The sequence below is a fragment of the Panthera tigris genome, chromosome C2, assembly GCF_018350195.1.
Source record: "Panthera tigris isolate Pti1 chromosome C2, P.tigris_Pti1_mat1.1, whole genome shotgun sequence".
Classification (NCBI taxonomy): domain Eukaryota; kingdom Metazoa; phylum Chordata; class Mammalia; order Carnivora; family Felidae; genus Panthera; species Panthera tigris.
In genome coordinates, this window is record NC_056668.1 from 40,253,868 (window position 1) to 40,277,160 (window position 23,293).

General features: G+C 35.2%; 1 protein-coding gene and 1 long non-coding RNA gene across 6 annotated transcripts in view; one reads left to right on the plus strand and one right to left on the minus strand.

The window, feature by feature from the left end:
• ZNF654 (zinc finger protein 654) overlaps nt 1-23,293 on the plus strand; it is a 93,634-nt gene that overhangs the window by 55,363 nt on the left and 14,978 nt on the right. For 2 of the 4 annotated variants that reach the window (XM_007082004.3, XM_015537484.2), the window contains exons 3-6: nt 703-784; nt 15,266-15,401; nt 18,028-18,230; nt 18,908-19,047. In XM_007082004.3, coding sequence (XP_007082066.2) covers nt 703-784; nt 15,266-15,401; nt 18,028-18,230; nt 18,908-19,047 — 561 coding nt within the window. Of the gene's footprint in view, nt 1-702; nt 785-15,265; nt 15,402-16,089; nt 16,363-18,027; nt 18,231-18,907; nt 19,048-23,293 lie in introns of those variants that run through there. The other 2 variants (XM_042999087.1, XM_042999088.1) reach the window with 2 other exon arrangements.
• LOC102965495 overlaps nt 11,341-23,293 on the minus strand; it is a 33,239-nt gene continuing 21,286 nt past the window's right edge. Inside the window, exon 5 of one of the 2 annotated variants that reach the window (XR_006222180.1) lies at nt 11,341-12,045. This is a non-coding gene — a long non-coding RNA (uncharacterized LOC102965495). Of the gene's footprint in view, nt 12,046-22,534; nt 23,291-23,293 lie in introns of those variants that run through there. The other variant, XR_006222178.1, reaches the window with a different exon arrangement.

The window sequence follows — 23,293 nt, forward strand, 5'->3', positions numbered from 1 at the left end:
TTTTCAGCTCATTGATTAGGAAATAAGTCATATTTCCTCCTGTATGAAATTATGAATTGTTAAAGACACAGTATTTTCCAAAGACAATTATTTAAAAAAGATGAACCACAGATTTGGGGCAGTCTGTCAGGAGTGGGATAGTCAAGGTAAGCCCAGAGTTTGAGAACCCACGTGTCATTTATTAGATACCTAATTGGTGGCATTGCTATAATATAAATGTTGGCTGAGAGTATTCACAGTGACCTTCTAATTTTCTTATATTTTTGTGTCAATTTTATCCATCCCTTATATCCATCTGAAAAAAAATTAGATTTTGAATTTTCTCTGGGGCTCATTGTACTAGGATGAAGCTGGACTATGTCCCCAGTTTAAATCATCTTGGCAGGTGTAGCAGCATTTTTGCCACCTGGTAGTTATATATCATTGCATTTATTTTTCTCTTTTTTTGGCATTGTGAACTCTGTGGGCACGAGTAAATTGTTCATTCTATAATTCTAGAACTTAAGTATATTTCTTTATATTTTCTTTGAAGACACTTCTATTAAAATTTTATTGAAAACCCAACATGAGTTTTAAATATCAATATAATTTTTCAAAACTGGTTATTTTAAAACTAACTGATATTACATAGCTTTTATCTTTTAAATTGGGGCAAAACAGTTAAAGAAGCAATGAACATTATCATTTACTTAATCTTTCTAGGAGCTTCTTTGAGTTGCTGCTGTTCTTTGGAAGAGATGAGTTTTATGAAGAGCCACTAAAGGATATTCTTGGATCATTCCAGGTAAAACAGTTTACTCCTTCACATTTTGTCTACATTTAACACATGCCTGATTCTCCCCCTAAAAATGGTATATTGGTTATTTGTTGCTTGTAAGTTTTTATATTTACTAAGATGGCAATGCTTAGGATCCTCTTATACCAGCAGAAAAAGAAGGTTCTTAAAATTAACTTTTAGCTCTATTTCTAAAAACAGTTCAAATTAAGTTTCCAATTCTATATTTGCTAGACCAGAGCCTGCTGCTACCACCCTTGTGGGTTCCTAAGCACATCCTGCACATACACTCACACTTTTTTATTGATAAAGACTTTGGTTTCATATCCAATCTAGAACTCAGCCCTAGTAAAAAAAAAAAAAAATGACTCTTCTTGCCTAGCCTAAAAGCAGGCTGTCTCATGTCACTTTTTCCCCTTGGCTATACCCTAATTTTCTCATTTATTTTCTTAATAGCCTTCGCAAGATATGTAATTTGTTTGTTTGTTTATTCATTTGTTTGTTTGTTTTTGGCACATGCTACAAGAGAGGAGGGAGTAAATCCAGAAGGGAATGCCAAAGATCCAAGACCTCAACTGTAGACACAAGAACATTTGATCTTTTTACCATTTACTTAAGAAGCAGTTCCTAGTATTGTGGCTCACTAATGTGTCCTTGGCATTATCTCATCATTATTCTCTGGGTAGAATAAAGGAAGATGTACTTTGAGCTCCCTCTAGGGGTAAGGTGTTCAGATGTCATATCTCACATTTATTTCTATTGTGTGTTAATAAGAAAGGCTGTCCATCTTTGGGAAGGAGGTCAGCTTAATAACAGAAAAGTCGTGCAATACTTTCTCTCACCTAGAATTTTTATTTTATATTTATTGAAAGAGATCTTGTAGACTGAATTAAAATAGATTTTTATGATTTCTCACTCCAATGCATACATAAAAATAGGAAAATTAGGAGCAGACTTAGTTGGCTAACATATATCTAAAACTTCCTCACATTCAGAATCTGACTCTAGATTTGTTTTTCCACCAAGTCTTCACTGTCTGTTTTTCTACACCCTTTTGTCTTCAGTGGCATCAAAAGTGTTGATGAAGTAGCATTTCCTAAAATAATTGATAAAAGAACTAAGAGCCATGGGCACTGGGGTTTTAAAAGCTTAAGTTGGTTTTATGGTTCTGTTTAACCAGCCAGCTTTGACTCCTGCTTCAGAGTGTTGTTAAATTACATTGACTGCTCTACACCCTCCCCATACCATTTGCTTCACAAGTAAAAAGAGTGCTCTGCTAGTCTCGTGGATTTTATTCTCAGTCATAAGTTTTCATGCTCTTTAAATGTCCATGGATGCAGAATGACAACCACAGCATGACCATCACCAGGCTGACTTGGATTCTAAGATAGCATTGGCTATAAAACATATTCTGATTTTACAGTTGTAGAAATACAAAAAAAGAAAAAAAATGCATCTTAGAATCAATGAAACTAGGTATATTACATATTCTACTTTATTCATTCTTAACAATCAGCAAAAGAAGTAAAACTACCTATTTCCATGGAGCTTATATTATTTTGATCTCGGGGTCATGAGTTTGAGCCCCATGTTGGGTGCAGAGATTACTAAAATAAATAAACTTAAAAAAAGAAAAAAAGAGCCTCATGCTTTTCCAACTGAGCCAGCCAGGTGTCCCATCGTGGAGCTTACACTTTAATTAAAGTTTGTATTCAGTATTTAAAACTTTGTAATTTTCTAGTCCATTTTTCCTTTGATACCTGTGTTTTTGGCAATCCATTTTTGAATTTTTTACTACGCAGATATGTGTTGAGTCTTCTGTATATGTTAGGCACTAGGCTCTGGGAAAAACAGCAGTAAGCAAAACCAGAAAAACTGTCCTATTGTGAAGTTTAATTTTGGTATAGAGACAGAAAGACAATAAATCAAATCTTGGTAAATTTCAGAGTATTTTATTTTATTAAAAATTTTTTTTAATGTTTGTCTATTTTTGAGAGAGAGAGAGAGAGGTGGGGGTGGGATAGAACGTGAGCAGGGGAGGGGCAGAGAGAGAAGGAGACACAGAATTTGTAACACAGAGCCCGATGCGGGCCTCAGACTCACGAACCATGAGATCATGACCTGATGGCCGAAGTCAGATGCTTAACGGAATGAGCCACCCAGGCGTCCCCATTTCAGATTATTTTAGAAAGCAACAAATGACTAAAAGAAAAATGAAACAGACCAGGGAGATGGAGCGCTGGCATGGTGTTATTGGGGAAGAAGATTTCAGTTGTAAATCAGGTAGTTAGGAAATGCCTCAAGGAGGTATTAAATGAGCACTGATAATGGAAACTGCTGAAGTGTTTATAGAGTAAATGAGTCACAGTGTTTGAATTATGCTTTAAATGTGTGAAATCATAACATCTCTGAAGGGATAAATTTTTTTTTTTCTTTTGAGCAGGGTTTCCAAGAGTTCTTGGTTTTATATCCTTTTCTAGCTCCTGCTTAAATTCTAAAGGCTACCCCTCCTTTTGTTCCCTTTTGGTTTTAAAACCTCTAGGCCCGTTCTGCTACTTCTGTTGCTGTTGCTTCTTCCTACTTCTTTCTTCCTTCCTACTCTGAATTTTCTTGAGCCTGTAACTCCTGCCTCCCAGGAGATTTCACCTTTTGTTCCCATTTTGTCCTCCATTTTCTGAACTGAGCTGCTGCTGTTTGGTGCTTCCATGCCTGTGCCCTTGTGCCCTTAGGACCCAAGAAGGGCCGACATGTAGTCCATCATGTGTACTCCCCAAAACCCTTGTGTTTGCTAAGCTTTGTAAATTTCCCAGGCTTCGACATATCTCACAGTCTAGTGATAATCCCAGTGTCAGCTTTTGAAATGTTTTTAGATTTTCTGCTAATGCAAACTCTATTTCCCCAAGTGGTTCATTACTGTCCACCTTTCATAAAGATTCATACCAGCTTAAGTTCTTGTTCATTCTCCTCTACCATAAGTATGGCAAACATAATGCTGCTCATACTTTTAAGATACCTGAGAATCTTGTTAAAATGCAGATATTGATTCAATAGTTCTGGGGTGGGGCCTGAGAGTCTGTATTTCTGTCAAGCTCAGAAGTGATGCCAAGGAGCTGGTCCCTGGACCACACTCTGAATTAGCAAGAGATTAACATTCTTTGCTGGATTTGAGTTAATTATCCTTTCTGTCAGGGTGTGGGCTCTGAAGTCATACTACCTGGATTTCTGTTCTCACAGTAAGACCAAAACCTGGCCCTTAAATTTATTCTGTTCTTCCATGAATTTCTGATCTCGTAAAACCTGAGCTGCTCAAGTAGAAATTGTAAATCTTCTTATCGACTGACTATAATTTTCTTTCTACCTTATTCCAAGAGGAAATTCATTCTTAGAGCCAGATGTTCCATTTGCCTGCTTCTAAAAGTTTGCTTTCTTAACTTTTGGCTTCCAATAATTCTTCTTTACCTCAAAACAAAAAGGTGACACATTTCTTATATGATGCTCCTACTTCATCATTATTATTTTGAATCTGTTCGCTGATGAGCTTTCCATAGCCTAGTAATTGAATTCATCTACTAGATCTCCAAAACCCATTAATGTAATTAGAATTAGATTCCCAGTGAAATGACAAAAATAATATGAGAACAAAATTCCTTGTGAATGTTGGAAACTAGGATGAGGCTCTATATCAAGTACTCAGGGATGAATCCATCTGGAGCAATGAACCAAACAATGCCTGGTTACCTGAATGTGATTAAATAGGGGAGAGAGACCTGGAAAGGGGGAGACCTTCCAAATGTTATCCGTCCCCTGCCTCCATCAGCTTATAACAGTGAGGACTGTAAGAAATACCAGATGGTGGGGCTTAGGTGTGGGGCCGGTCTCATTTTTGATGGTGCTTCTGGAAAGTGTACCACATGTGCAGCAGAGCCCACAAAACAGGAATACTGATGTGACTATGCTACCAATATTAAAAATGGGATGTATGGCTCTTCATGAAAGCATTCCTTCCACTGAAAAAATGAAGAGACGACCCAAACTAAATGGAACCTGCCCCAATATCCAGAAGTTAGAAATTTTTGAAAAGGGGTGTGGTACCTGTAGCTTCTCTTTACTGCTTCATGGGTCATTGATCTAACAAATTAAACTTCTCTCTTGGTTCAACTTGAAGGATTCAACAGAGACCTATTTACCCATTAGTAAAGCAGCTCTTTGTTCTAGATATTCTAGGTAAAGATGAATAAAGAGGTTAATACCAGTTACCGTCAATTACATGGTTAAGATAAGACAGTTTAAAAAAAAGAAGAGATCAGTTTTGTTCTTTCTTTGGTTAAGTTCAGGGTATCATCCATGAAACTGGAAGTGAAATTGTAAAGAAGGGACCATCCTAGAGAATGTATGGAGGTAAGATATTGTATGGAGATGAAACTACTAAATTAAAAGTATAGTGAAGGTGATCAGCAACAGATTAGCCCCAGAAAAAAAACAAATCAGTGAAAGAAACAGATCTCTAAAAATGTATTTCCAATTCATAGTTACATGCAGCCATATCTTATTATAGTCTTCAATTTTTAGGATAAAGGGAAGTTCCTACAAATGCAGGACTCATGTAAAATAGGATTCCCACAAAGGAAAAAAAAAAACCCAAAAAACAGGCTAGCAATGAATTTCTCCACTGTAACAAATACCAGAATAAATAATGTCTCTGGAGTTTTTCAAGGTAAAAAATACTATTTAATAATACACCTGCCAAGCTCTATAGTTTATGAGAGAGAGCAACAGAAAGAAATAGTCCAAATGCTTGCAGAACAAAACAAATACAAGTCTTAAAAAAAAAAAAAAAAAAGTATGCCACTGATTTAGAAATGGTCAAAATAAAGAACTTACAAATAGAGTTGTTATAAAATTAAAAAATAGGACTGACGTGAGGAAACAAGTAAAAATTAGTAGACTTGCTAATATGGCTATAATGAAAATTCTATTAATGTTAGAAATGATTCTGGAAAAAGAAAATAAAAGCACAGATACAATGATCTGGAACAAAAATCTCGGATTATGGTATTGATTGGATGGAGGTAAAGAAGCTAGAGAAGAATCAGGTATATTCTTGGGCATCTAAGCTGAACTAACCACATAGAGTAGTGCCATTCACTAAGTGGGCAGTGGTTATAGGCAGAAGAACAGGATATAGAAACAAGATAAGTTCCATTCTAGACAGAGTTTCAAATATCTTTGGAACATCCAAGTACTAATGCCCAATGATGGTTAGATTGGTGGGTCTACATATATTTTTTTTAACCAAGAATATGTATTACTTTGGGGTGCCTGGGTGGCTCACTACATTAAGCATCTGACAGTTGACTTCTGCTCATGTTACGATCTTGCAGTTTGTTTGTCGGTTCGAGCCCCACATCAGGCTCTGTGCTGGCAGTGCAGAGCCTGCTTGGGATTCTGTCTCTCTGCCCCACCCCTGCTTGTTCTCTATCTCTCTCTCAAATAAAAATAAACTTAAAAAAATATTTTAAAAAGTATGTATTACTTTTATAAATCAAGAGAAAAATAGATGTTATAAAGCTCCCCCCGCCCCAGTTTAGGGGAAAAAAAAAAAAAAAAAAGACCCTGGAGTAATCAGCAAATGTCGACCAATAAAAGCCCTACTTCTAGAGCTCGGCATGTGTTTTAGTAAGGCTGACCTGACCTCAGTGAAAACTGTCCTCATCCCTTGGGGTCAATGTATAAGTCACAAAGATCTTTTTTTGTTCAGAATAGAAGTGACCCTTAGTTAAGCTTTCTTTCCTGAGACTCTACCCATTTTTAATTTACTTGTCCTTCTTTGGGTAACTGGGGGAAGCAGATGGGAGGAGGTAGGGGATACAACCTCCCAAACAAGAAGAGGCCCAAAGCTATCTTACTGCAATAGTGTTGAAAGAGAAGAACAATAAGAATCAAAAGTAAAAGCACCAGCCACTAGAGAGGAGTTATGTCTATCCTGTTTCATTGAGGCAAGTGTTGATCTCTCCTAAGAAGTCAGAGTGTGTATATTCGTTGGCATTATAAACCAGCATAGCTCCCAGGTTTTATTTTTAGCTACTATGAAGTTTAGATCCAACCACTGACTTTGTCCTAAAACCTTTTGGACTATATTCCCTTCCTAGACTACTTGGAATAAGTTGCCCAAAGACTTAATTTGGCAAAGTCCTAATCTTAGTATTCAAAACCACCTTTGTAGTGCTGGTTAAGAGGCTTTAAAGACTATGATCATGTCAACTTAAGAGCAAGACATTTTGAGGGGCAGTTTCAAAATTGTGTGTCCTTATTTTTTTCTTTTCTAATAGAATTCCTCTCCTGTCTCTGTTCAACAACATTTTGACTACATAGGACTCCCTGCCCACCCCCCACCCCCCACCAGCTTTTTCACTGTGTACCGAAACACCAGTACCTCTGAATTCTATCTGCCTCTCCAGCTAGGCTGTTAGATCTCGTAGGCAGAGACTACTTTCAGCCTTGTGTCTCCAACACTTAGTAGTTACTAGACCCTAGTACTGATATGTGTGCCAACACAAATGAAGGCTAAATAAGTCCATAGACAATTTTTTTTTTCTTTTTTCCTTTTTTTTTTTTTTAAAGAATCCCTCTTAGAAGGGTGCCTGGGTGGCTCAGTCGGTTAAGCAGCCGACTTCGGCTCAGGTCATGATCTCACGGTCCATGAGTTCGAGCTGTCAGCTGTGCTGACAGCTCAGAGCCTGGAGCCTGTTTCAGGTTCTGTGTCTCCCTCTCTCTGACCCTCCCCGGTTCATGCTCTGTCTCTCTTTGTCTCAAAAATAAACGTTAAAAAAAAATTAAAAAAAAAAAAAAAAAGAATCCCTCTTAGAGATGTATCATCATTGCTGAGCTCTAAAAACAAGGAACAATGAAGTATATTTTCTGAAATTTACCTCCTGGTCCATTGGTTACTAATATACAGTGATATGGGGAACAGATCAACAAATGCATTCATGGGATGAAACCATCAAATATTTACTTGTTGATTCTATTTTGACAATGTGTAGAAAAAAGAGAATTGAAAGGGATGGGGGAAAGATTTCACTGTCTATGAAAGAAACATACTTGACAAGTATGCCACATATTTAGCACTGGAATGAAAGAGATTGATATTAAAATTAAAGTTTCAGATTTTGAAATAATTTTTAAAAATTATATTCCTTAGATTAACCTTGTGTTGAAATGGGTAAAGCTTTGATAGTTTTTCATTATATTTTTGAAACTGTTACTACTAAGATTAATAAATCTTGTATATTACCACCTCAGAAATATTTCACTTTCTCTGTGTATTTTTTGTTTTTAATAATCTGAGAAGGAAACACTTTACCTCAACTGTTGAAGTTCTATAATCACTTTGCATAGATACAAGACCCAGAGTTATTTCAGGCATAAAATATATAATAAATAAATGAGACAGTTAAGCTCAGGGGACCAAAAGCAAGCCTCCAAAAGATAGGGCTGTCAGCATCATATGTCAGGAAAGGCCAGTTTACCCTGACACATTGAACCAACAGTCATCTCAAAAAGTGGGTACTAAACATTGTTCAGTGATAGTTGTTCACACCATAGTATCCAGCTCTAACAAAGATCTTATATTCGAGCATCTTTGCAATTTTGTGTTTTCAGGACCAGGCATGTAAGTGCCTTCAAAATCAGTAAGATTGACACTTTGAAAGTAGCTCTAAAAGCACATCAGGGTCATTGAGGCATTCACTTATCACTGAAAGATGATTCTGTAGTGTCTTAATACATAATAACTAGAATTATCAGCGTCTTAATGCTTGAAGTAGTTTGTTTTCCCAGATAAAATATTAGATCATAGAAAATTTAGTTGTAAAGAAAAACTATGAAGGTCATTAAGGACCAGAGAGAACCAGAGAGATACATTCATTCATCTATTCAATAATATTTATTGGAGATTAACTCACTCAATTTGTAGTATTGCTGGTACTGTGACTGTTCTCTTGACTAACTCTTTGTTCTCTCTGCTATATCAGATTTTATATTTATTTCTTTATGTGGGAACCTATACTCCAGTAAACCTTGCATACACCTTAATTCTGCTTCAGGGTCTCTGTCTTACAGGGTAAAACAGTAACAATAGTACTTCTCTGTTGGCCATATTATTTCATTTATGATTTAAAAATGTTAATAATAGGGTCATGCTTTCATTAACTTGGCAATTACCAATTCTGAAATTTGGTTATGCCGCAGTTGATGGTTTTCTGTACTTATGATTGGCTTCCACTTCGGCTAAAACTTTGATTGCTAATTTAAGTCACATTTATATTCATTACTTAAGATTTTTTAAATGTATAAAAATGTAATCATGTCTGTTAAACAGGGAACAATTACTTACACTTAAATATTCATTTTTTTTCCAAAGTCCCAAATGGGATATCTTAAACAGTTCACTAAGTACATGATTGTAGTTATTTTTAAAAATCAAATATATGTAATTTATAGGCATTAATGCATTTTTATAATTTTGAGATTGGGAGTCACCCTGGAAATTGTTGATCCAATAATCCCTTATTTTACAGGTCAGAAAATTAAGCTCCTGTGGAGTCGAGGTTTATAGAAGTAGAACAAGGGCCTAAGTATTACTCTCAACCAGTATGAATAGATATAATCATGTGTTTGCAGTAATGTATATGTCAAAACAATAGTCTGAAGTTAAAAAAATTTTTTAATGTTTATTTTCAAGAGATAGAATGTGAGTGGGGAAGAAGTAGAGAATGGGGGCAGGGGATCTGAAGTGGGCTCTGTACTGATAGCACAGAGCCCGATGGGGCTTGAACTCAACAAATGGTGAGATCATGACCTGAGCTGAAGTCAGACGCTTAACCAATTGAGCCACCCAGGTGCCCCTAATATTTTTTTTTAATGTTTATTTATTTTTGAAGGAGAGAGAGAGAGACAGAGAGAGAGAGAGAGAGAGAGAGAGAGAGAGAGACAGTGTGAATGGGGGAGGGGCAGAGAGAGGGAGACACAGAATCAGAACCAGGCACCAGGCCCTGAGCCGTCAGCACAGAGCCTGATGTGGAGCTCGAACTCACCAGCCGTGAGATATGACCTGAGCTGAAGTCGGCTGCTTAACTGACTGAGCCACCCAGGTGCCCCTAAATTTTTTTTTTTTTTTAGGTTTTATTTATTAAAGTAATCTTTCTACCCATTGTGGGTCCTGACCTCACGACCCCAAGATCCAGAGTTATATGGTCCACCAACTGAGAGCCAGGAGCCCCTAAAGAAATGTTTATGTATAAACTTTCTGTTTTTTTTTTTTTAAACATTTTATTTTTAAGTAATCTTTACACCCAACATGGGGCTCAAACTCACAACCCTGAGATACAAGAGCTGCATGCTCCACCAACTGAGCCAACTAGGAGCCCTTATACTACTATCTAAATGCTTTGTTATCTAACATTCTGAGACCTCCTAAAGACTTGCATAGCAGAGACAGAAAGAAGAAACTAATGTGGTTATCTAAGTGATAGCAGATGAAGGCCTAGACTAGAGTGTAAACAGTAAAAATAACAGGAAGAAACACTTCACATAAGAAAGAAAACTGACATGATATTAGGATCAGTAGAAGCCAGTGAGTTAAAAAAAAAAAAAAAAAAAAGGAGACAGTTTTATATTTGATTCCAAACACAAATGTAAAAACAAATAATACCTAAAATCAGGAATGTCCAGACTTCTGATAGCACAACCATCTAGGTTTTTTTAAAAAAAAGAATATTCTCAGTACATATATATGTATTATTTATGGATATGTGCTAATACTATATACATTATGAAACATAAAAAACATTAAAAAAAATGAAAGTAAAACAATGTTTTAACAGTGTAAAAACTAATGATAGCAGTATGAGTTAATATGCTTTATTTTTGAAAAATTCTAACACTTGGTCATATAGTCTGATTTTAAGGTGTTTACTTTGATACTTGGTTTTAATAGTTGTCATAGGTGAAAAATTTTCTCAACTGTGATACTGAGTTTAAATTCCTTCCACCCAAATTACAAAGAGTTGTTGAAACTTGACTACTAAATTTCTATTGTTACTGACATCAATGTTTTGATACTAACCATTTTTAACATATGACTCTGAAAGCCCATTAAAATGCTCCAGTTGAAAGGTTTTTCAACAAAAAAATTCTAGTTTAAGTTTTTTAATACAAACATTGTAAGTGACATACTGATTTTGGCAACAGCAAACCTGCAAGAATGTAAACACTTCCAAATATTCATTTTAAATGATTTTCTCCATAACTTTCTTTTGAAAAGCAGTAACTTTTTCATTGTTATACTGTCCTCTTTATATGGGCAAACTCAGAATGTTTGTTTTTTAAAAACATTAGGTAAATATTCCTTAGGAACTTACCACAGAAAAGAACAGCAAATGTGTAATGTTATCTTTTTGAAAAAGAAAACTACATAACAACTTTAAATTTTACAACTTTTTAAAATGCTTTGCCATGAGATAACCAATGGAAGTGTAATAATAAAAGTTATGATCATTCTCTTACTATAAAGTATTGTAAAGATTTTACTGTATTTTAAAGGCTCTGTTTTTATAACATTAACCACATTGAAGACCTTTTAAAAATTTTTTGCTTTGATTTGCTACAATAGCTTGCTTTATGAGTGAATTTGATATGGTATTCTACAGTTTTGCTCTGGAAGCTGCATTCAAAATAAGACAAATAGTGCATAATGTTTCTGATTACATGGATTTCCATAAAACTCGATTCTGATTAAAAAGTTATTATTGAGAATTTATCTTTTCTGGTATACCTTTCCTTTCTTGGCTCTGTTTGAACATGCTTTTAACTACCTAAGAAGATGTCAACCCTTAATAACACAAGGCTCCCTCTTACATGATAAATATCAGAAGAGTTGACTGGTACTGATTTTCAGTACTGCAGGAGAAGGAATTAACTTTATTATGGATTGAGGTAGCTAGTACAGGCTTCTCAGGGAAAAGCAGGATTATGGAAAGATAGGAAAGTATTTAGATTGGTTTACTGGAAGGTTTCAATAGGTTTGTAGGAAGTTGTAGGAGAAAAAGAGTGAGTGATATGAGAAAAGCATAAGCAAGAAAGTACATGATGAATTTGAGACATGGAGGAGACCAGGCTAGAGGATTCATGATGTTGAATAGCTGAATGAGTTAGGTAGGTAAGTGCAGAGATCCTTAAATATGAAGTTCAGTCATTAAGAATTTCATCCTCTGGAAAAAAAAAAAAAGAATTTCATTTTATGATGAGCTGCTAAGGAGTTCAGATCAAGAACACTGAATATACAGCTTTGCAGACATGTTGGGGGGGGGGGTGGGCAATTCTAATGAGGTAACAAGTTCAGGGAAGAAAATTCTTCTGGAACAAAACATTAAGTTTGCACCACAATAGATTCTGAAAGAAAAGTGAAGGAGAGGGTTTTGTTTTCTACCTTTGGCAAAAACACAAGGTTGAATGGAAGTTTCTGAGGGAACATTTAGCACAGTGTGATGGGTATCAATGATAGTAGACAGATGACTTAATAAAGGATTAGGTTAATGTACAGGTCCAAATTTTTAATTAAGTAAACATTGTAAAAATATATATAATATGCATATATAGGAAAGATAGTTGTGAATTCTATAGTGACTTAAGTGCTTCCTTTTTCGCTTTGGAGGCTTTTGAATTGCGTATCATCCACAAAAGCCACCATACTATCTAAGGAAGGAGGAGCCAAAATATACTTACAAACTCACTTGTTCTCTCATCCCATGTCTTTTTTTTTTCCATCCCATGTCTTTTTAAATAAACCAAATGAAATCTTCATTACATCTCTATTTCCTGTCCAGAGCCATTTCCCATAGAAAATGGTCTCTAAAATAAGGTGCATTTGCCTCAATAAGTGCACACACACACACACACAAAACAAAACTCTCCCATACAATTTTTATCTTAGAAAAATGAACTTAAGCTAATTGACTAATTTTTAATAGAAGGATTGATAGGAGTACAAGTATATACTTTCTAGCATAAACATTTATGAAAGTACACACTCAATGTAGAAAGTATAATCAGAAAGTATGTCAGAGTTGACTCTGGGGTGGGGGTTGTTAAATATACAGTTTATCAGCGATTTCCTCTAGAAATTTTGATTTAGTATATTTGAACTGGTGCTTGGGAATCTGTTTTTTAACAAGACCTCCAAGTATTTATTTTTCAGCCATGTTTAGGAGATTAGCAATAGACCGATTTCACGAAGTCCAATTCTGGGTCTCACAATGCTAAGGGCTGTGTGATTGGTACCTCACCTATTGTGAGACAGCTAGAAAGATGGGTTGTCCAAGAGCTCAGCAGCAGAGCTAAAGCTCATCAGTGATTCAGGGACTAGCATCCAGCTCACCTTATGTCTTGTACTTTTATTGAACCAAAGCCAGCTTACAGTAGTTGAATTTTAGGGGTAGCAGTATGTGTGTCTAGAGTAATATAGGAGTTGATTCACCTTTAGGTTTGAAGTCAATGATTGTTTTAAAGCTGTTATCACAGATTTTTACTATGTTCCATGTGTTTAAAACAAATAATGGCTGATCAAAAAACTTTATATCTTGTTTTTATGAATGCTATATAAACATGCTGACACATGGAAATGTAGAAATTAATTTTCTGCTAAGGCATTTGGGTGTGCAAAGATAAAATAGTTACCCAAAATGTTAAAAAATACTAGAAGATATAATAGCTAACATTTATTAAGTGCTTACTATGTGCCAGGCACTGTACTAAGTAAGCACTTTCAATACTGTATATTTAAACCTCACAACAATCCTATGAAGTAGGTGTTTTTAGTAACCATTCTGCAGATGAGTTAACTGAAGGAGCACAGAGAGGTTAAGTAACTTGCCCATTATTTATACAGTTTTGTTTGCTTGCTTGCTTGCTTGCTTGCTCATTTTAATTTGGGAATATTCTAAATAACTTCTAGAAGACACCTATTTTCATGTTATGACTTAATTATCTGTTGACTTCTTTGACTAAATGATTATCTTGAAACTTGATTCTTCTACTGCCTTGTTCTTTCATGAAACAAATAAAACCTCTTTTTGTGTATCTTAACAAGGAATAAAAAGTGGCATATAGATAACTACTTTGGAACATTCAAATGATGAAAGAACATGACAAATAAAAGCAAAGTGTTTACTGCCACTTTGAACATGTAGCCTGATGATTTATATCATAAGTAAAATTTGTAATGGTGTATTGTTTAAGCTTTGCTTATAACTTACTAAGTTTTTAATGTCTGAAGGATATTTTGAGCACAGAAAGAAATTTTGGCAATTATTTGTGTTTTAATTGATGTGCCATTTATTCAAATTTTTAACATTGCCAATTTCAATGCCTAGTTTTTTCCTTAAGGCTGTAAGCTCGATGTATGCATTAAAAAATATGTATCTATTTATACCCTCACTAGGCCTTCAGTTAATCTTTTAATTATCAAATTAAATTCCCTGAAACATTTTAGAAACAATACCAAGGTATGTAATGAATCAAAAAAGCATAATCAAATAATTAAATCTCGTAAACCTAAATCTAAGAAATCAAATTTATAAATTCAGTCAATCAAGTTCTCCTAAATATTAAGCTTTGTTTACAAACTTGTTACATAATTCATATTATAATCACAAGTCTAAGATAAAAGATTCTCTAAAAATATTTCAAACATCTTTAAAAAAAATCCCAGAAAATACATAGACAAATTATCAGTTAATGCCCAACCTATCAGTACATCTTTATCTTAAAACTAATGTAAAGTCTTCGTATTATAGGTTGGATTCATTCCTTCAGCCTGCCATTTCTTTATCCCAAGACTACAAATCTGCTAATAGAATAATAATGCAATAGAATTTCCATCTTCTAGCCTTCCATCACAACTAGGCGTATACATTTGGGATCAGGGCAGGGGACCTGTGTGTCTGCCAACCACAGTCTGCATTGGACAGGGACCCTTCTACCTCTTTCTTATAGTCAGGTTCTTGCTTGCCATTGTTAACATAAGCTTTATGAGCCCTCACATAAACTGAACATTTAAGTTTTACATTTTTGCAACCTGGTTCTTTTCCTAGAAATGATGCATCCTGTAAGTTTTTCCCTTAGGTTTTAAAACCTGGTTCTTTTCCTAGAAATGATGCATCCCTTAAGTTTTTCCCTTGGGTTACACTTAATCCCTATTATAATTGGATTTTCTAAGTCCAATTATGTAGAAACTCTGTAACCTTTGGCATTAAAGCCTATTTGTGTACTGATGGGGTTTTGACACCCTACTTAGGTTACTATAGCAACCCTTTCTCTTTTATAATTTAATAGCTGACTCATTGACCATCAGTCATTTTATTGACAAGGATGATCAAGTTTAGTTTTTAACCCCTTTAAATTCACAAAGCCAAAATGATTTTTCTCTCCTAGGAATGCCAGAATCACCTCCGCAGATATGGAAATGTGAATCTGGAACTGGTGACTCGAATCATTAGAGATGGTGGCCCATGGGAAGATCCAGTGTTGCAAGCTGTTCTTAAAGCCCAGCCAGCATCTCAGGAGATAGGTACTTCAGGAGACTCAAAATCAAAACCAACATTTGTGAGAAGCAAGCGCAATTTTCATTTCTAACTAGAGCAGTAATAGTGATTTTTCTTTATCTTCTAATACTGAATAAGAGTAATGTATTTTCACATGAAGTGTGTTTAAATTGTTATACTAACCTGGCCCAAGAATGATTTTTGACACCAGACTAGGTACCTTTATGTATAGTAATTTTCCATTTATTCTAATGGGAATTTAGTGTAATACACTTACTGTCCAGATGTTACTTACAGAGAGTTTGTTTTCATCATTTGTTATATTTTAAAAATCTAGTTAAGTAGGAACAAACACCCTTAAAAACAACAACAACACCCTGCTTAAGCACATGGAATCTCCCTTATACAGAAAACTCTGAGGGTTGGAACTCTTTGTCAGTTTTTGTCACCACTACTGCATATCCTATACCCAGCCCAGTGCCTGGTACAGAGTAGGTACTCAATATAAGTATTTGTTAACTGAACCAAGTGACCATCTGAGGAATGTGTAAGTGAATCAGTGACGAGTTGAATGAATTCCAAGTACTCTGGAGCAGTATTTCCCAAACTTCATCCATTAGTAGAAGTTGAGTTTTATCTCATCCCTGAACGACCTGCATGCTTTGATATCACCTCCTTTCCAGCATAGATCCACTGTGTTTCCTGTGGGCCAAAATTTCCTTTTGAGGCAAGAGGCTCTGTCAATTACTTCTAGGTAATTCTTTTTAAAAACTGTTTGCCATATTGTTCCTGAGCCCCAGAACATTTTGGATCATCAGAACTTAGAATGTAAACTCAGCAGTAGTGTAAGCAGAAAAAGCATGGAAAACATTTGAAAGCATGGAGAGAGCCCATGGAGTGCAATTATAAGATGGCCAGAAAGAAAAGACAAGACTTCCCACCCTTGTTCTGGTGAGGATACTTCACACCACATATTGTGCTGAGCAGGTTAGGATCTTTCCATTTGCCTCAGGTTCATAAGGGTTGGGGGTAGGTTTTGAGTAGAGTTGAGTGGAGAAGGGGCTATGCTTCTCCAGCTTAAGAGCAAGTCAACTCCAGATACAAGTGTGGAGGACTGTGACAGAGATAGGAGAGAAGATGACGAAAGAGAGAAGATCAGGAGAAGTAGTTAAAAGTGGTGGGCTGAGATAGGAGGTAGAATAAGACTAGAGGAAAGAGCTACAATATATATCATAGTGTTATAGTGGTAAATACCCAGGGCATACAAAGGAGACTGGAACTTGATGTGAGGGTTTCAGAAAGGAGTAAAAAACTGAAGAGGGAGGCAGTTGGAACTGAGGAGGAAGAGTTGTACCATCGAGGAAAAGTATATAGAGTCAATATAGGGAAGGCAAGGGTGACAGACTGAAGAAAACTATGAGGAGCCTGGGGAATGTGGTCAGATGGCACAGAAGCTAGATGAGGAGCTTCAAAAGGAGTGAGAATAGAGAAGAAAACTTGGGCTTTTCGGGGGGCTTTTAGGCTTCTCTGACTAGGAGCTAGAACAAATCTGTTGGTTGGTGTAAGGGCTGACGGTATGTCTCTCTCTCTCTCTCACTCTCCATCTCTCTCCTCCTTACGTATATATTCCTTTCATACTTCCACTAGCATACCTCACTTTGGGAAAAGCTGCTCTAGAGCCTCATTAATATGGATGACTCTCCTCTAGTTGGTGACCATTAAGATAAAGACCAGTCTGAAGTTTATCTTTGCATTAACTCTATAAATCATTGTCTGCTTATCATATGCTGTAAACGGAATTGCAAGGCACATGTTGAAGCCCAAATAAAACATCACTCATAGGCATTTTAGAAGCTACTGATTAAACATACACAAGTAATGAAAACATTTTGATCTGAAATCATGAAATGTGGATCCCTGTTCCTGCTCTGCCACTTATTCTTTGTCCTTGGGCAAGTCATTTGACCTCTCTGAGTCTCAGTTTTGTGATCTGTGAAAGAAGTATTATGATACCTGTCATAGGTTGTTGTTAGGTCAAAATAAACTTAGGTAGATAAAGGTGTTTATATGTTTTTAAGTTGTGTAAAGTATATTAATTAGTAATTATTCTTAGTGATACATATATTAATAAGCAATCCTTTTTGGTACTACTTTTGGCTTAATTTTTGATAAGAAGTAATAAAACATTTTCATTAATTCATGTTACTTTTTTCTATAAATCTAAATCAATGTGGTTTTAATGACAAAATAGGATTCAGCCTTTTAACCTTATGTGAATGACAATATTAGGCAACAAAATATAAAGTACATAGACTAGAAATTCCAGACCCCATGTTATCTGAAACATATTTTAACATATTAGTGAACTGAAAAGAGAGTATTTCATTTTTTGTTAAATTTTTTTCAATTTTTAGACTGAAAAGAAATCAAAAGATACTTCTTGAGCAGTTTTGGTGTTACTCTTATTTCCATTTTTCCAATCATATGACTGAATATTATTTTCATAAATAAACTCCTACTAAGGAATATGCTATTTAGTTAAATAACCACTTAATCTAACCAGATGCCACATGTTAGTGGTAGAGTTTCAAACAACAAAGTTTGAGAATCTTTTCTTGAGAGTAATAAGAGTTTGTTTTCTTTTTAATATAGTGAACAAATATTTAAGTTCTGAAAATCCACTGTTCTTTGAACTACGTGCCAGATACCTAATTGCTTGTGAACGCATACCTGAAGCAATGGCTCTTATCAAATCTTGTATAAATCACCCAGAAATCAGCAAAGACTTGTACTTCCATCAAGCACTCTTCACATGTCTGTTTATGTCACCTGTAGAAGATCAACTATTCCGGGAGGTATTGTTTGAGATTATGTTTGCCTTTTACTATTTTAACCTTATCAAAAATAAAAAAAAAGTAGCCCATTCTTGTAAAATTCCTTTTACAGTAACACCAAAGCTTTTAGGATTACATTATTTAGATGTGTTCTCTTTGACACTATTCTTTAAGCTCGCATTGAATTAGACAATCTGAGATTGACAACTGATGAAATTAACAAAGCATTCATCAATAAGCATCATACATGTTGAGCTTATTGTGTGACAGAAGAGGTTAAATAAAAATAGGAAGCATTTTAAATAAAAATTTAAATTAATTATTCAGCACTTGTTTTGTAAATACTTTTATAAAGTATTTTGCCTTTTAATAAAATACTAAGAAATTAAATGCTCATGTTTGTTGTTTTCGTTTTTTTGTTTGTTTTTTTTTTTTTAAGATGAAAGAATCTTTTCCTAACATAGAACCTATTCACTTACAAGTTGTGGACATTAATGAGATTAAAAGTAGTTATAAATTGCAGGTGCTAGATAGTAAAACTATGAAACCATGAATATTTCTGTATAATTCATCATTGTTTTTGTAGAAGAAAACCAGAAATTTAAATTTTTTCCTGAATGTTTAATCTAGACATTTAATGCAACTAGCTTTTTAGGTATTTTTAATGATATGAACTGATTTTTCTTTTCCTCTTATAGCATTTATTGAAAACTGATTGTAAGAGTGGAATTGATATCATCTGTAACACTGAAAAAGAAGGCAAGACTATGTTAGCTTTGCAACTCTGTGAATCCTTTCTTATTCCGCAGCTCCAGAATGGGGATATGTACTGTATCTGGTAAGTGTTCCTAATATGGAAATTGAAATGGTAAGATGGGGAACAAAAGGAGAACTGGTTGGCAGAATCTGGACTTTATGTTTTAAAAAAAGTTCTGTGAAAATGTTAAGCCACATTTTAAAAATTTACTGTGCAAGAAACAACAGTAAGTTGTAAGATCTAAAAATTAAAAGACAATGACCATGTGCCAGTAACTGACAGTATAAATGTTTAAAGTATGTATTATAATGAAACAATTATATTTTAAATTAAATGTGGAACTTACTTTTTTAAGACTTTATTTTTTAGAGCAGTTTTAGGTTTACAGTAAAATTGAGAGGGAGGTACAGACATTTCCCATTATATCCCGATCCCCATATATACATAACCTTCTCCATTATCAACATTCTCAGAAAAAAAAAAACAAAAAAAACAAAAAAAAAATTACTCACCAGAAGAGTACTTTTTTTTTTTTTTAACCAAGGATGAACCCATAGTGGCACATCATAACCACCCAAAGTCCAGTTTCTCTTAGGGTTCACTACTGGTGTTATATATAATCTATGGGTTTGGATAAATATAGTATCACACAGGGTATTTTCACTGCCCTAAAAGTCCTCTGTGCTCCCCACTTGTTCATTTCTTCTCTCCGTCTCCCAACCCTCACCTCTGGAAACCACTGATGTTTTTACTATTGTCATAGTTTTACCTTCTCCACCATATTGTATAGTTGGAATTATACAGTGTGTGGCCTTTTCAGATTGGCTTTTTTCACTCAGTAATGTACATTTAAGGTTCCACCATGTCTTTTCATAGCTTTATAGCTCATTTCGTTTTAGTGCTGAATAATATTCCATTGCCTGGATTACCAGTTTATTTATCCATTCACCTAATGAAGGACATCTTGGTTGGTTTCAAGTTTTGGCAATCATGAATAAAGCTGCTGTAAATATTCGTGTGCAGGTTTCCGTGTGGACATAAACTTCAACTCCTTTGGGTAAATACTGAGGAGCACACCTGCTGAAATGTATAAGAGTGTTTAGTTTTGAAGGAAACTACCCAACTGTCTTCCAAAGTGGGTGTACTGTTTTGTATTCCCACCAGCAATGTATAAGAGTTCCTGTTGCTCATCCTCACCAGCATTTGCTGTTGTCAGTGTTACAAAACTGGGCCATTCTAATAGGAGTATAGTGGTATCTTGTTTTAATTTGTATTTCCCGGATGACGTATGGTGGGGACCATCTTTTCATATGCTTGTTTTTTTATCTGTATATCTTCTTTGGTGAGGTGTCTGTTAAGATTTTTGGCCCATTTTTAAATTAGATTATTAGTTTTCTTTTTGTTGAATTTTAAAAGGTCTTTGTAGATTTTGGGTAATAGTCCTTTATCAGATGTGTCTTTTACAAATATTTTCTTCCAATCTGTGGCTTATCTTTTAATTTTCTTGATATTGTCTTTCACAGAGCACAGTTTTTAATTTTAACAAAGACGAGCTTATCAATTATTTCTTTCATGGCTCATGACTATAGTATTGTAAAAAGGCATCACCATACCCAGAAGCTTATTTACTAGGAGTTTTATAGTTCTGCATTTTCTGTTTATGTCTGTGATCCACTTTGAGTTAATCTTTGTGAAAGGTATAAAGCATGTGTCTAGATTTTTTTTTTTTTTTTTTGCATGTGGATGTCCAGTTATTCCAGCACCATTTGTTGATGAGACTATCTCCACTCGACTGTATTATTGCCTTTGCTCCTTTATCAAAGACCAGTTGACTATATTTATGGGGGTCTGTTTCTGGGCTCTTTTCTGTTCTGTTCTCTTGATGTATTTGTCTTTTCTTTCACCAATACAACAATGTCCTTATTAGCGTTAGTCTTCCAACTTTTTTCTTCAATATCGTATTGGCTATTCTGGGTCTTTTCCTCTGCATATAAACTTTAGTATCAATTTGTTGATACCCGTAAAATAACCTGCTGGGGTTTTGATTGGGATTTAATTCAATTTGTAGATCAAGATATTGACATCATGACAATATTGAGTTTTCCTATTCATGAATATGGAATATCTCTCCCATTTTAGTTTTTTGATTCATTCATTAGTTTTATAATTTTCCTCATGTAGACCTTATAATTATTTGGTTAGATTTATGCCTAAGTATTTCATTCTTGGGATGCTAATATAAATGGTATTGTATATTAGTTTGTGAAAACATTTAAAAAAAATGTTAATGTTTATTTATTATTGAGAGGCAGAGCATGAGAGGAGCAGAGAGAGGGGGAGACACAGAATCTGAAGCAGGCTCCAGGATTCGGGTGTCAGCACAGAGCCTGACATGGGGCTTGAACTCATGAACCGAGAGATCATGACCTGAGCTAAAGTCAGATGCTTAACTGACTGAGCCACCCAGTCGCCCCAGTTTGTGAAAACCTTTTTAAAGCTACTTAAAAATGATTAGTAGGATATATGAAACATCAGGTTTACCAAGAAATAATGTAATTTAGAATGCGGTATTAGAATGTTTTTAGTACATATCTTCAAATCCTTTTAGGTGAAATCATGAATAATTCTAAAAGATTCTAATAACTTCTGCCTTCCTTTTCCCAGTTCTCATGCGTGCGTGCACACACACACACACACACACAGACACACACATCCTACCACTTGGACATTTTACTAATTTTTTTTTTTAAGTTTATTTATTTACTTAGAGCATGTGCACACATGTGAGGGAGGGAAGGGCAGAGAGAGGGAGAGAGAGAATCCCAAGCAGGCTCTGCCCTATCAGTGCAGAGCCAGATGTGGGGATTAATCTCATGAACCATGAGATCATGTGACAGATGATCTCAAGAAATCAAGAATTGGACACTTAACCAACTGAGCCACCCAGGCACCCCAACATTCACTAATTCTTAAAGGATAACTAGGTTTCATTTGCCCAACATAATAATCTAAAATGATATGGGCTTATATAAGACATTTTTAAACCAATACTTTTGAATTTTAAATTCTAAAATACATATTTATTTTTCACAAACATTCTCTTTAATAGATCAGCTTAACATTAGTGGCAAATTTTAATAGAGTAGAAAGCCTTCAGTATATATTGTCTCTATTTAAAGTTTGTTTATTTTTCTTAAGAAAGAAGTTCCAGGACTGATGTCACTGAAGATAAGAAAGTTAAGAAATAAGATAAACTGCTAGGTTATTTGAATTGTTCATCCTGGTGGTTACAGCATGTTAAATTAAAGTTATATATTGGTTTGAGAGTGGTAGTGAGAAAAATTATCCAAAATAGTGAGTCATGAGATATTTGGGCTTTAAAAGGATACCACATTCCTAAGAACACCAATATTTATCTCTTAGGAATCAGTGAAAAAAAATCTTATGTTTATTTTGAGAGAGAAAGTGTGCATGTGTGCACCCGCACAGCAGGGGACGGTGGGGCAGGGGAGGAGAGAATCCCAAGCAGGCTCTGAGCTGTCAGTGCAGAGCCTGACATGGGGCTCAATCTCACAAACTGCAGGATCATGACCTGAGCCGAAAACAAGAGTCAGATGCTTAACTGACTGAGTCACACCCACACTCCCTGGAATCGGTCAAATTTAAATACATGTTTTACATGATATGTTTCCGTCTATCTAGTTTATTTCTCATAATAGTTTGAAAACTATCACCATAACACGATTTCACAGAGCGATTTACAGCACGGACCACAGCTATCAGGCACCATAAACGTAAGACATTTCAGTCATCACTGTGTATTCATATACTTTCTCTCTGTTGTCCCGATTGCCACACTCTCCACTCTCAAGAAAACTGTCATTTTCATAACCAGTTCCCAGACTATCAGGTCTGTCAAACTTTAGCACTCTTCTGTCCCATGCATCACCCCCTAACCCCACCATATACACACATAATTATAAACTGGTACACGCATTAAGCAATCTTAAGGAATTTAAAATCTGTCATTCTGATATCAAGTAATTCTTTAAAAACTTTAGTAAGCATAAGGTCACACAGAAAGCTTGTTATTTAATGCAGGTTTTCATGCCTATTCTCAGAGCTTTTAATTTCATAGTGCTGGGTAAGGAACTATACTTTTTAAAATCTTTCCTCTTTGACATTTTAATTATTATGTGTAGTGGTATGGATCTCCTTGGGTTCACCTTGATCCAAATTCTCTGTGCTCCTGAGCCTGGATGTCTCTTTCCTTCCCCAGGTTGGGAAAGTTTTAAGGTATTATTTCTTCATTCTTTTGGGACCCCTG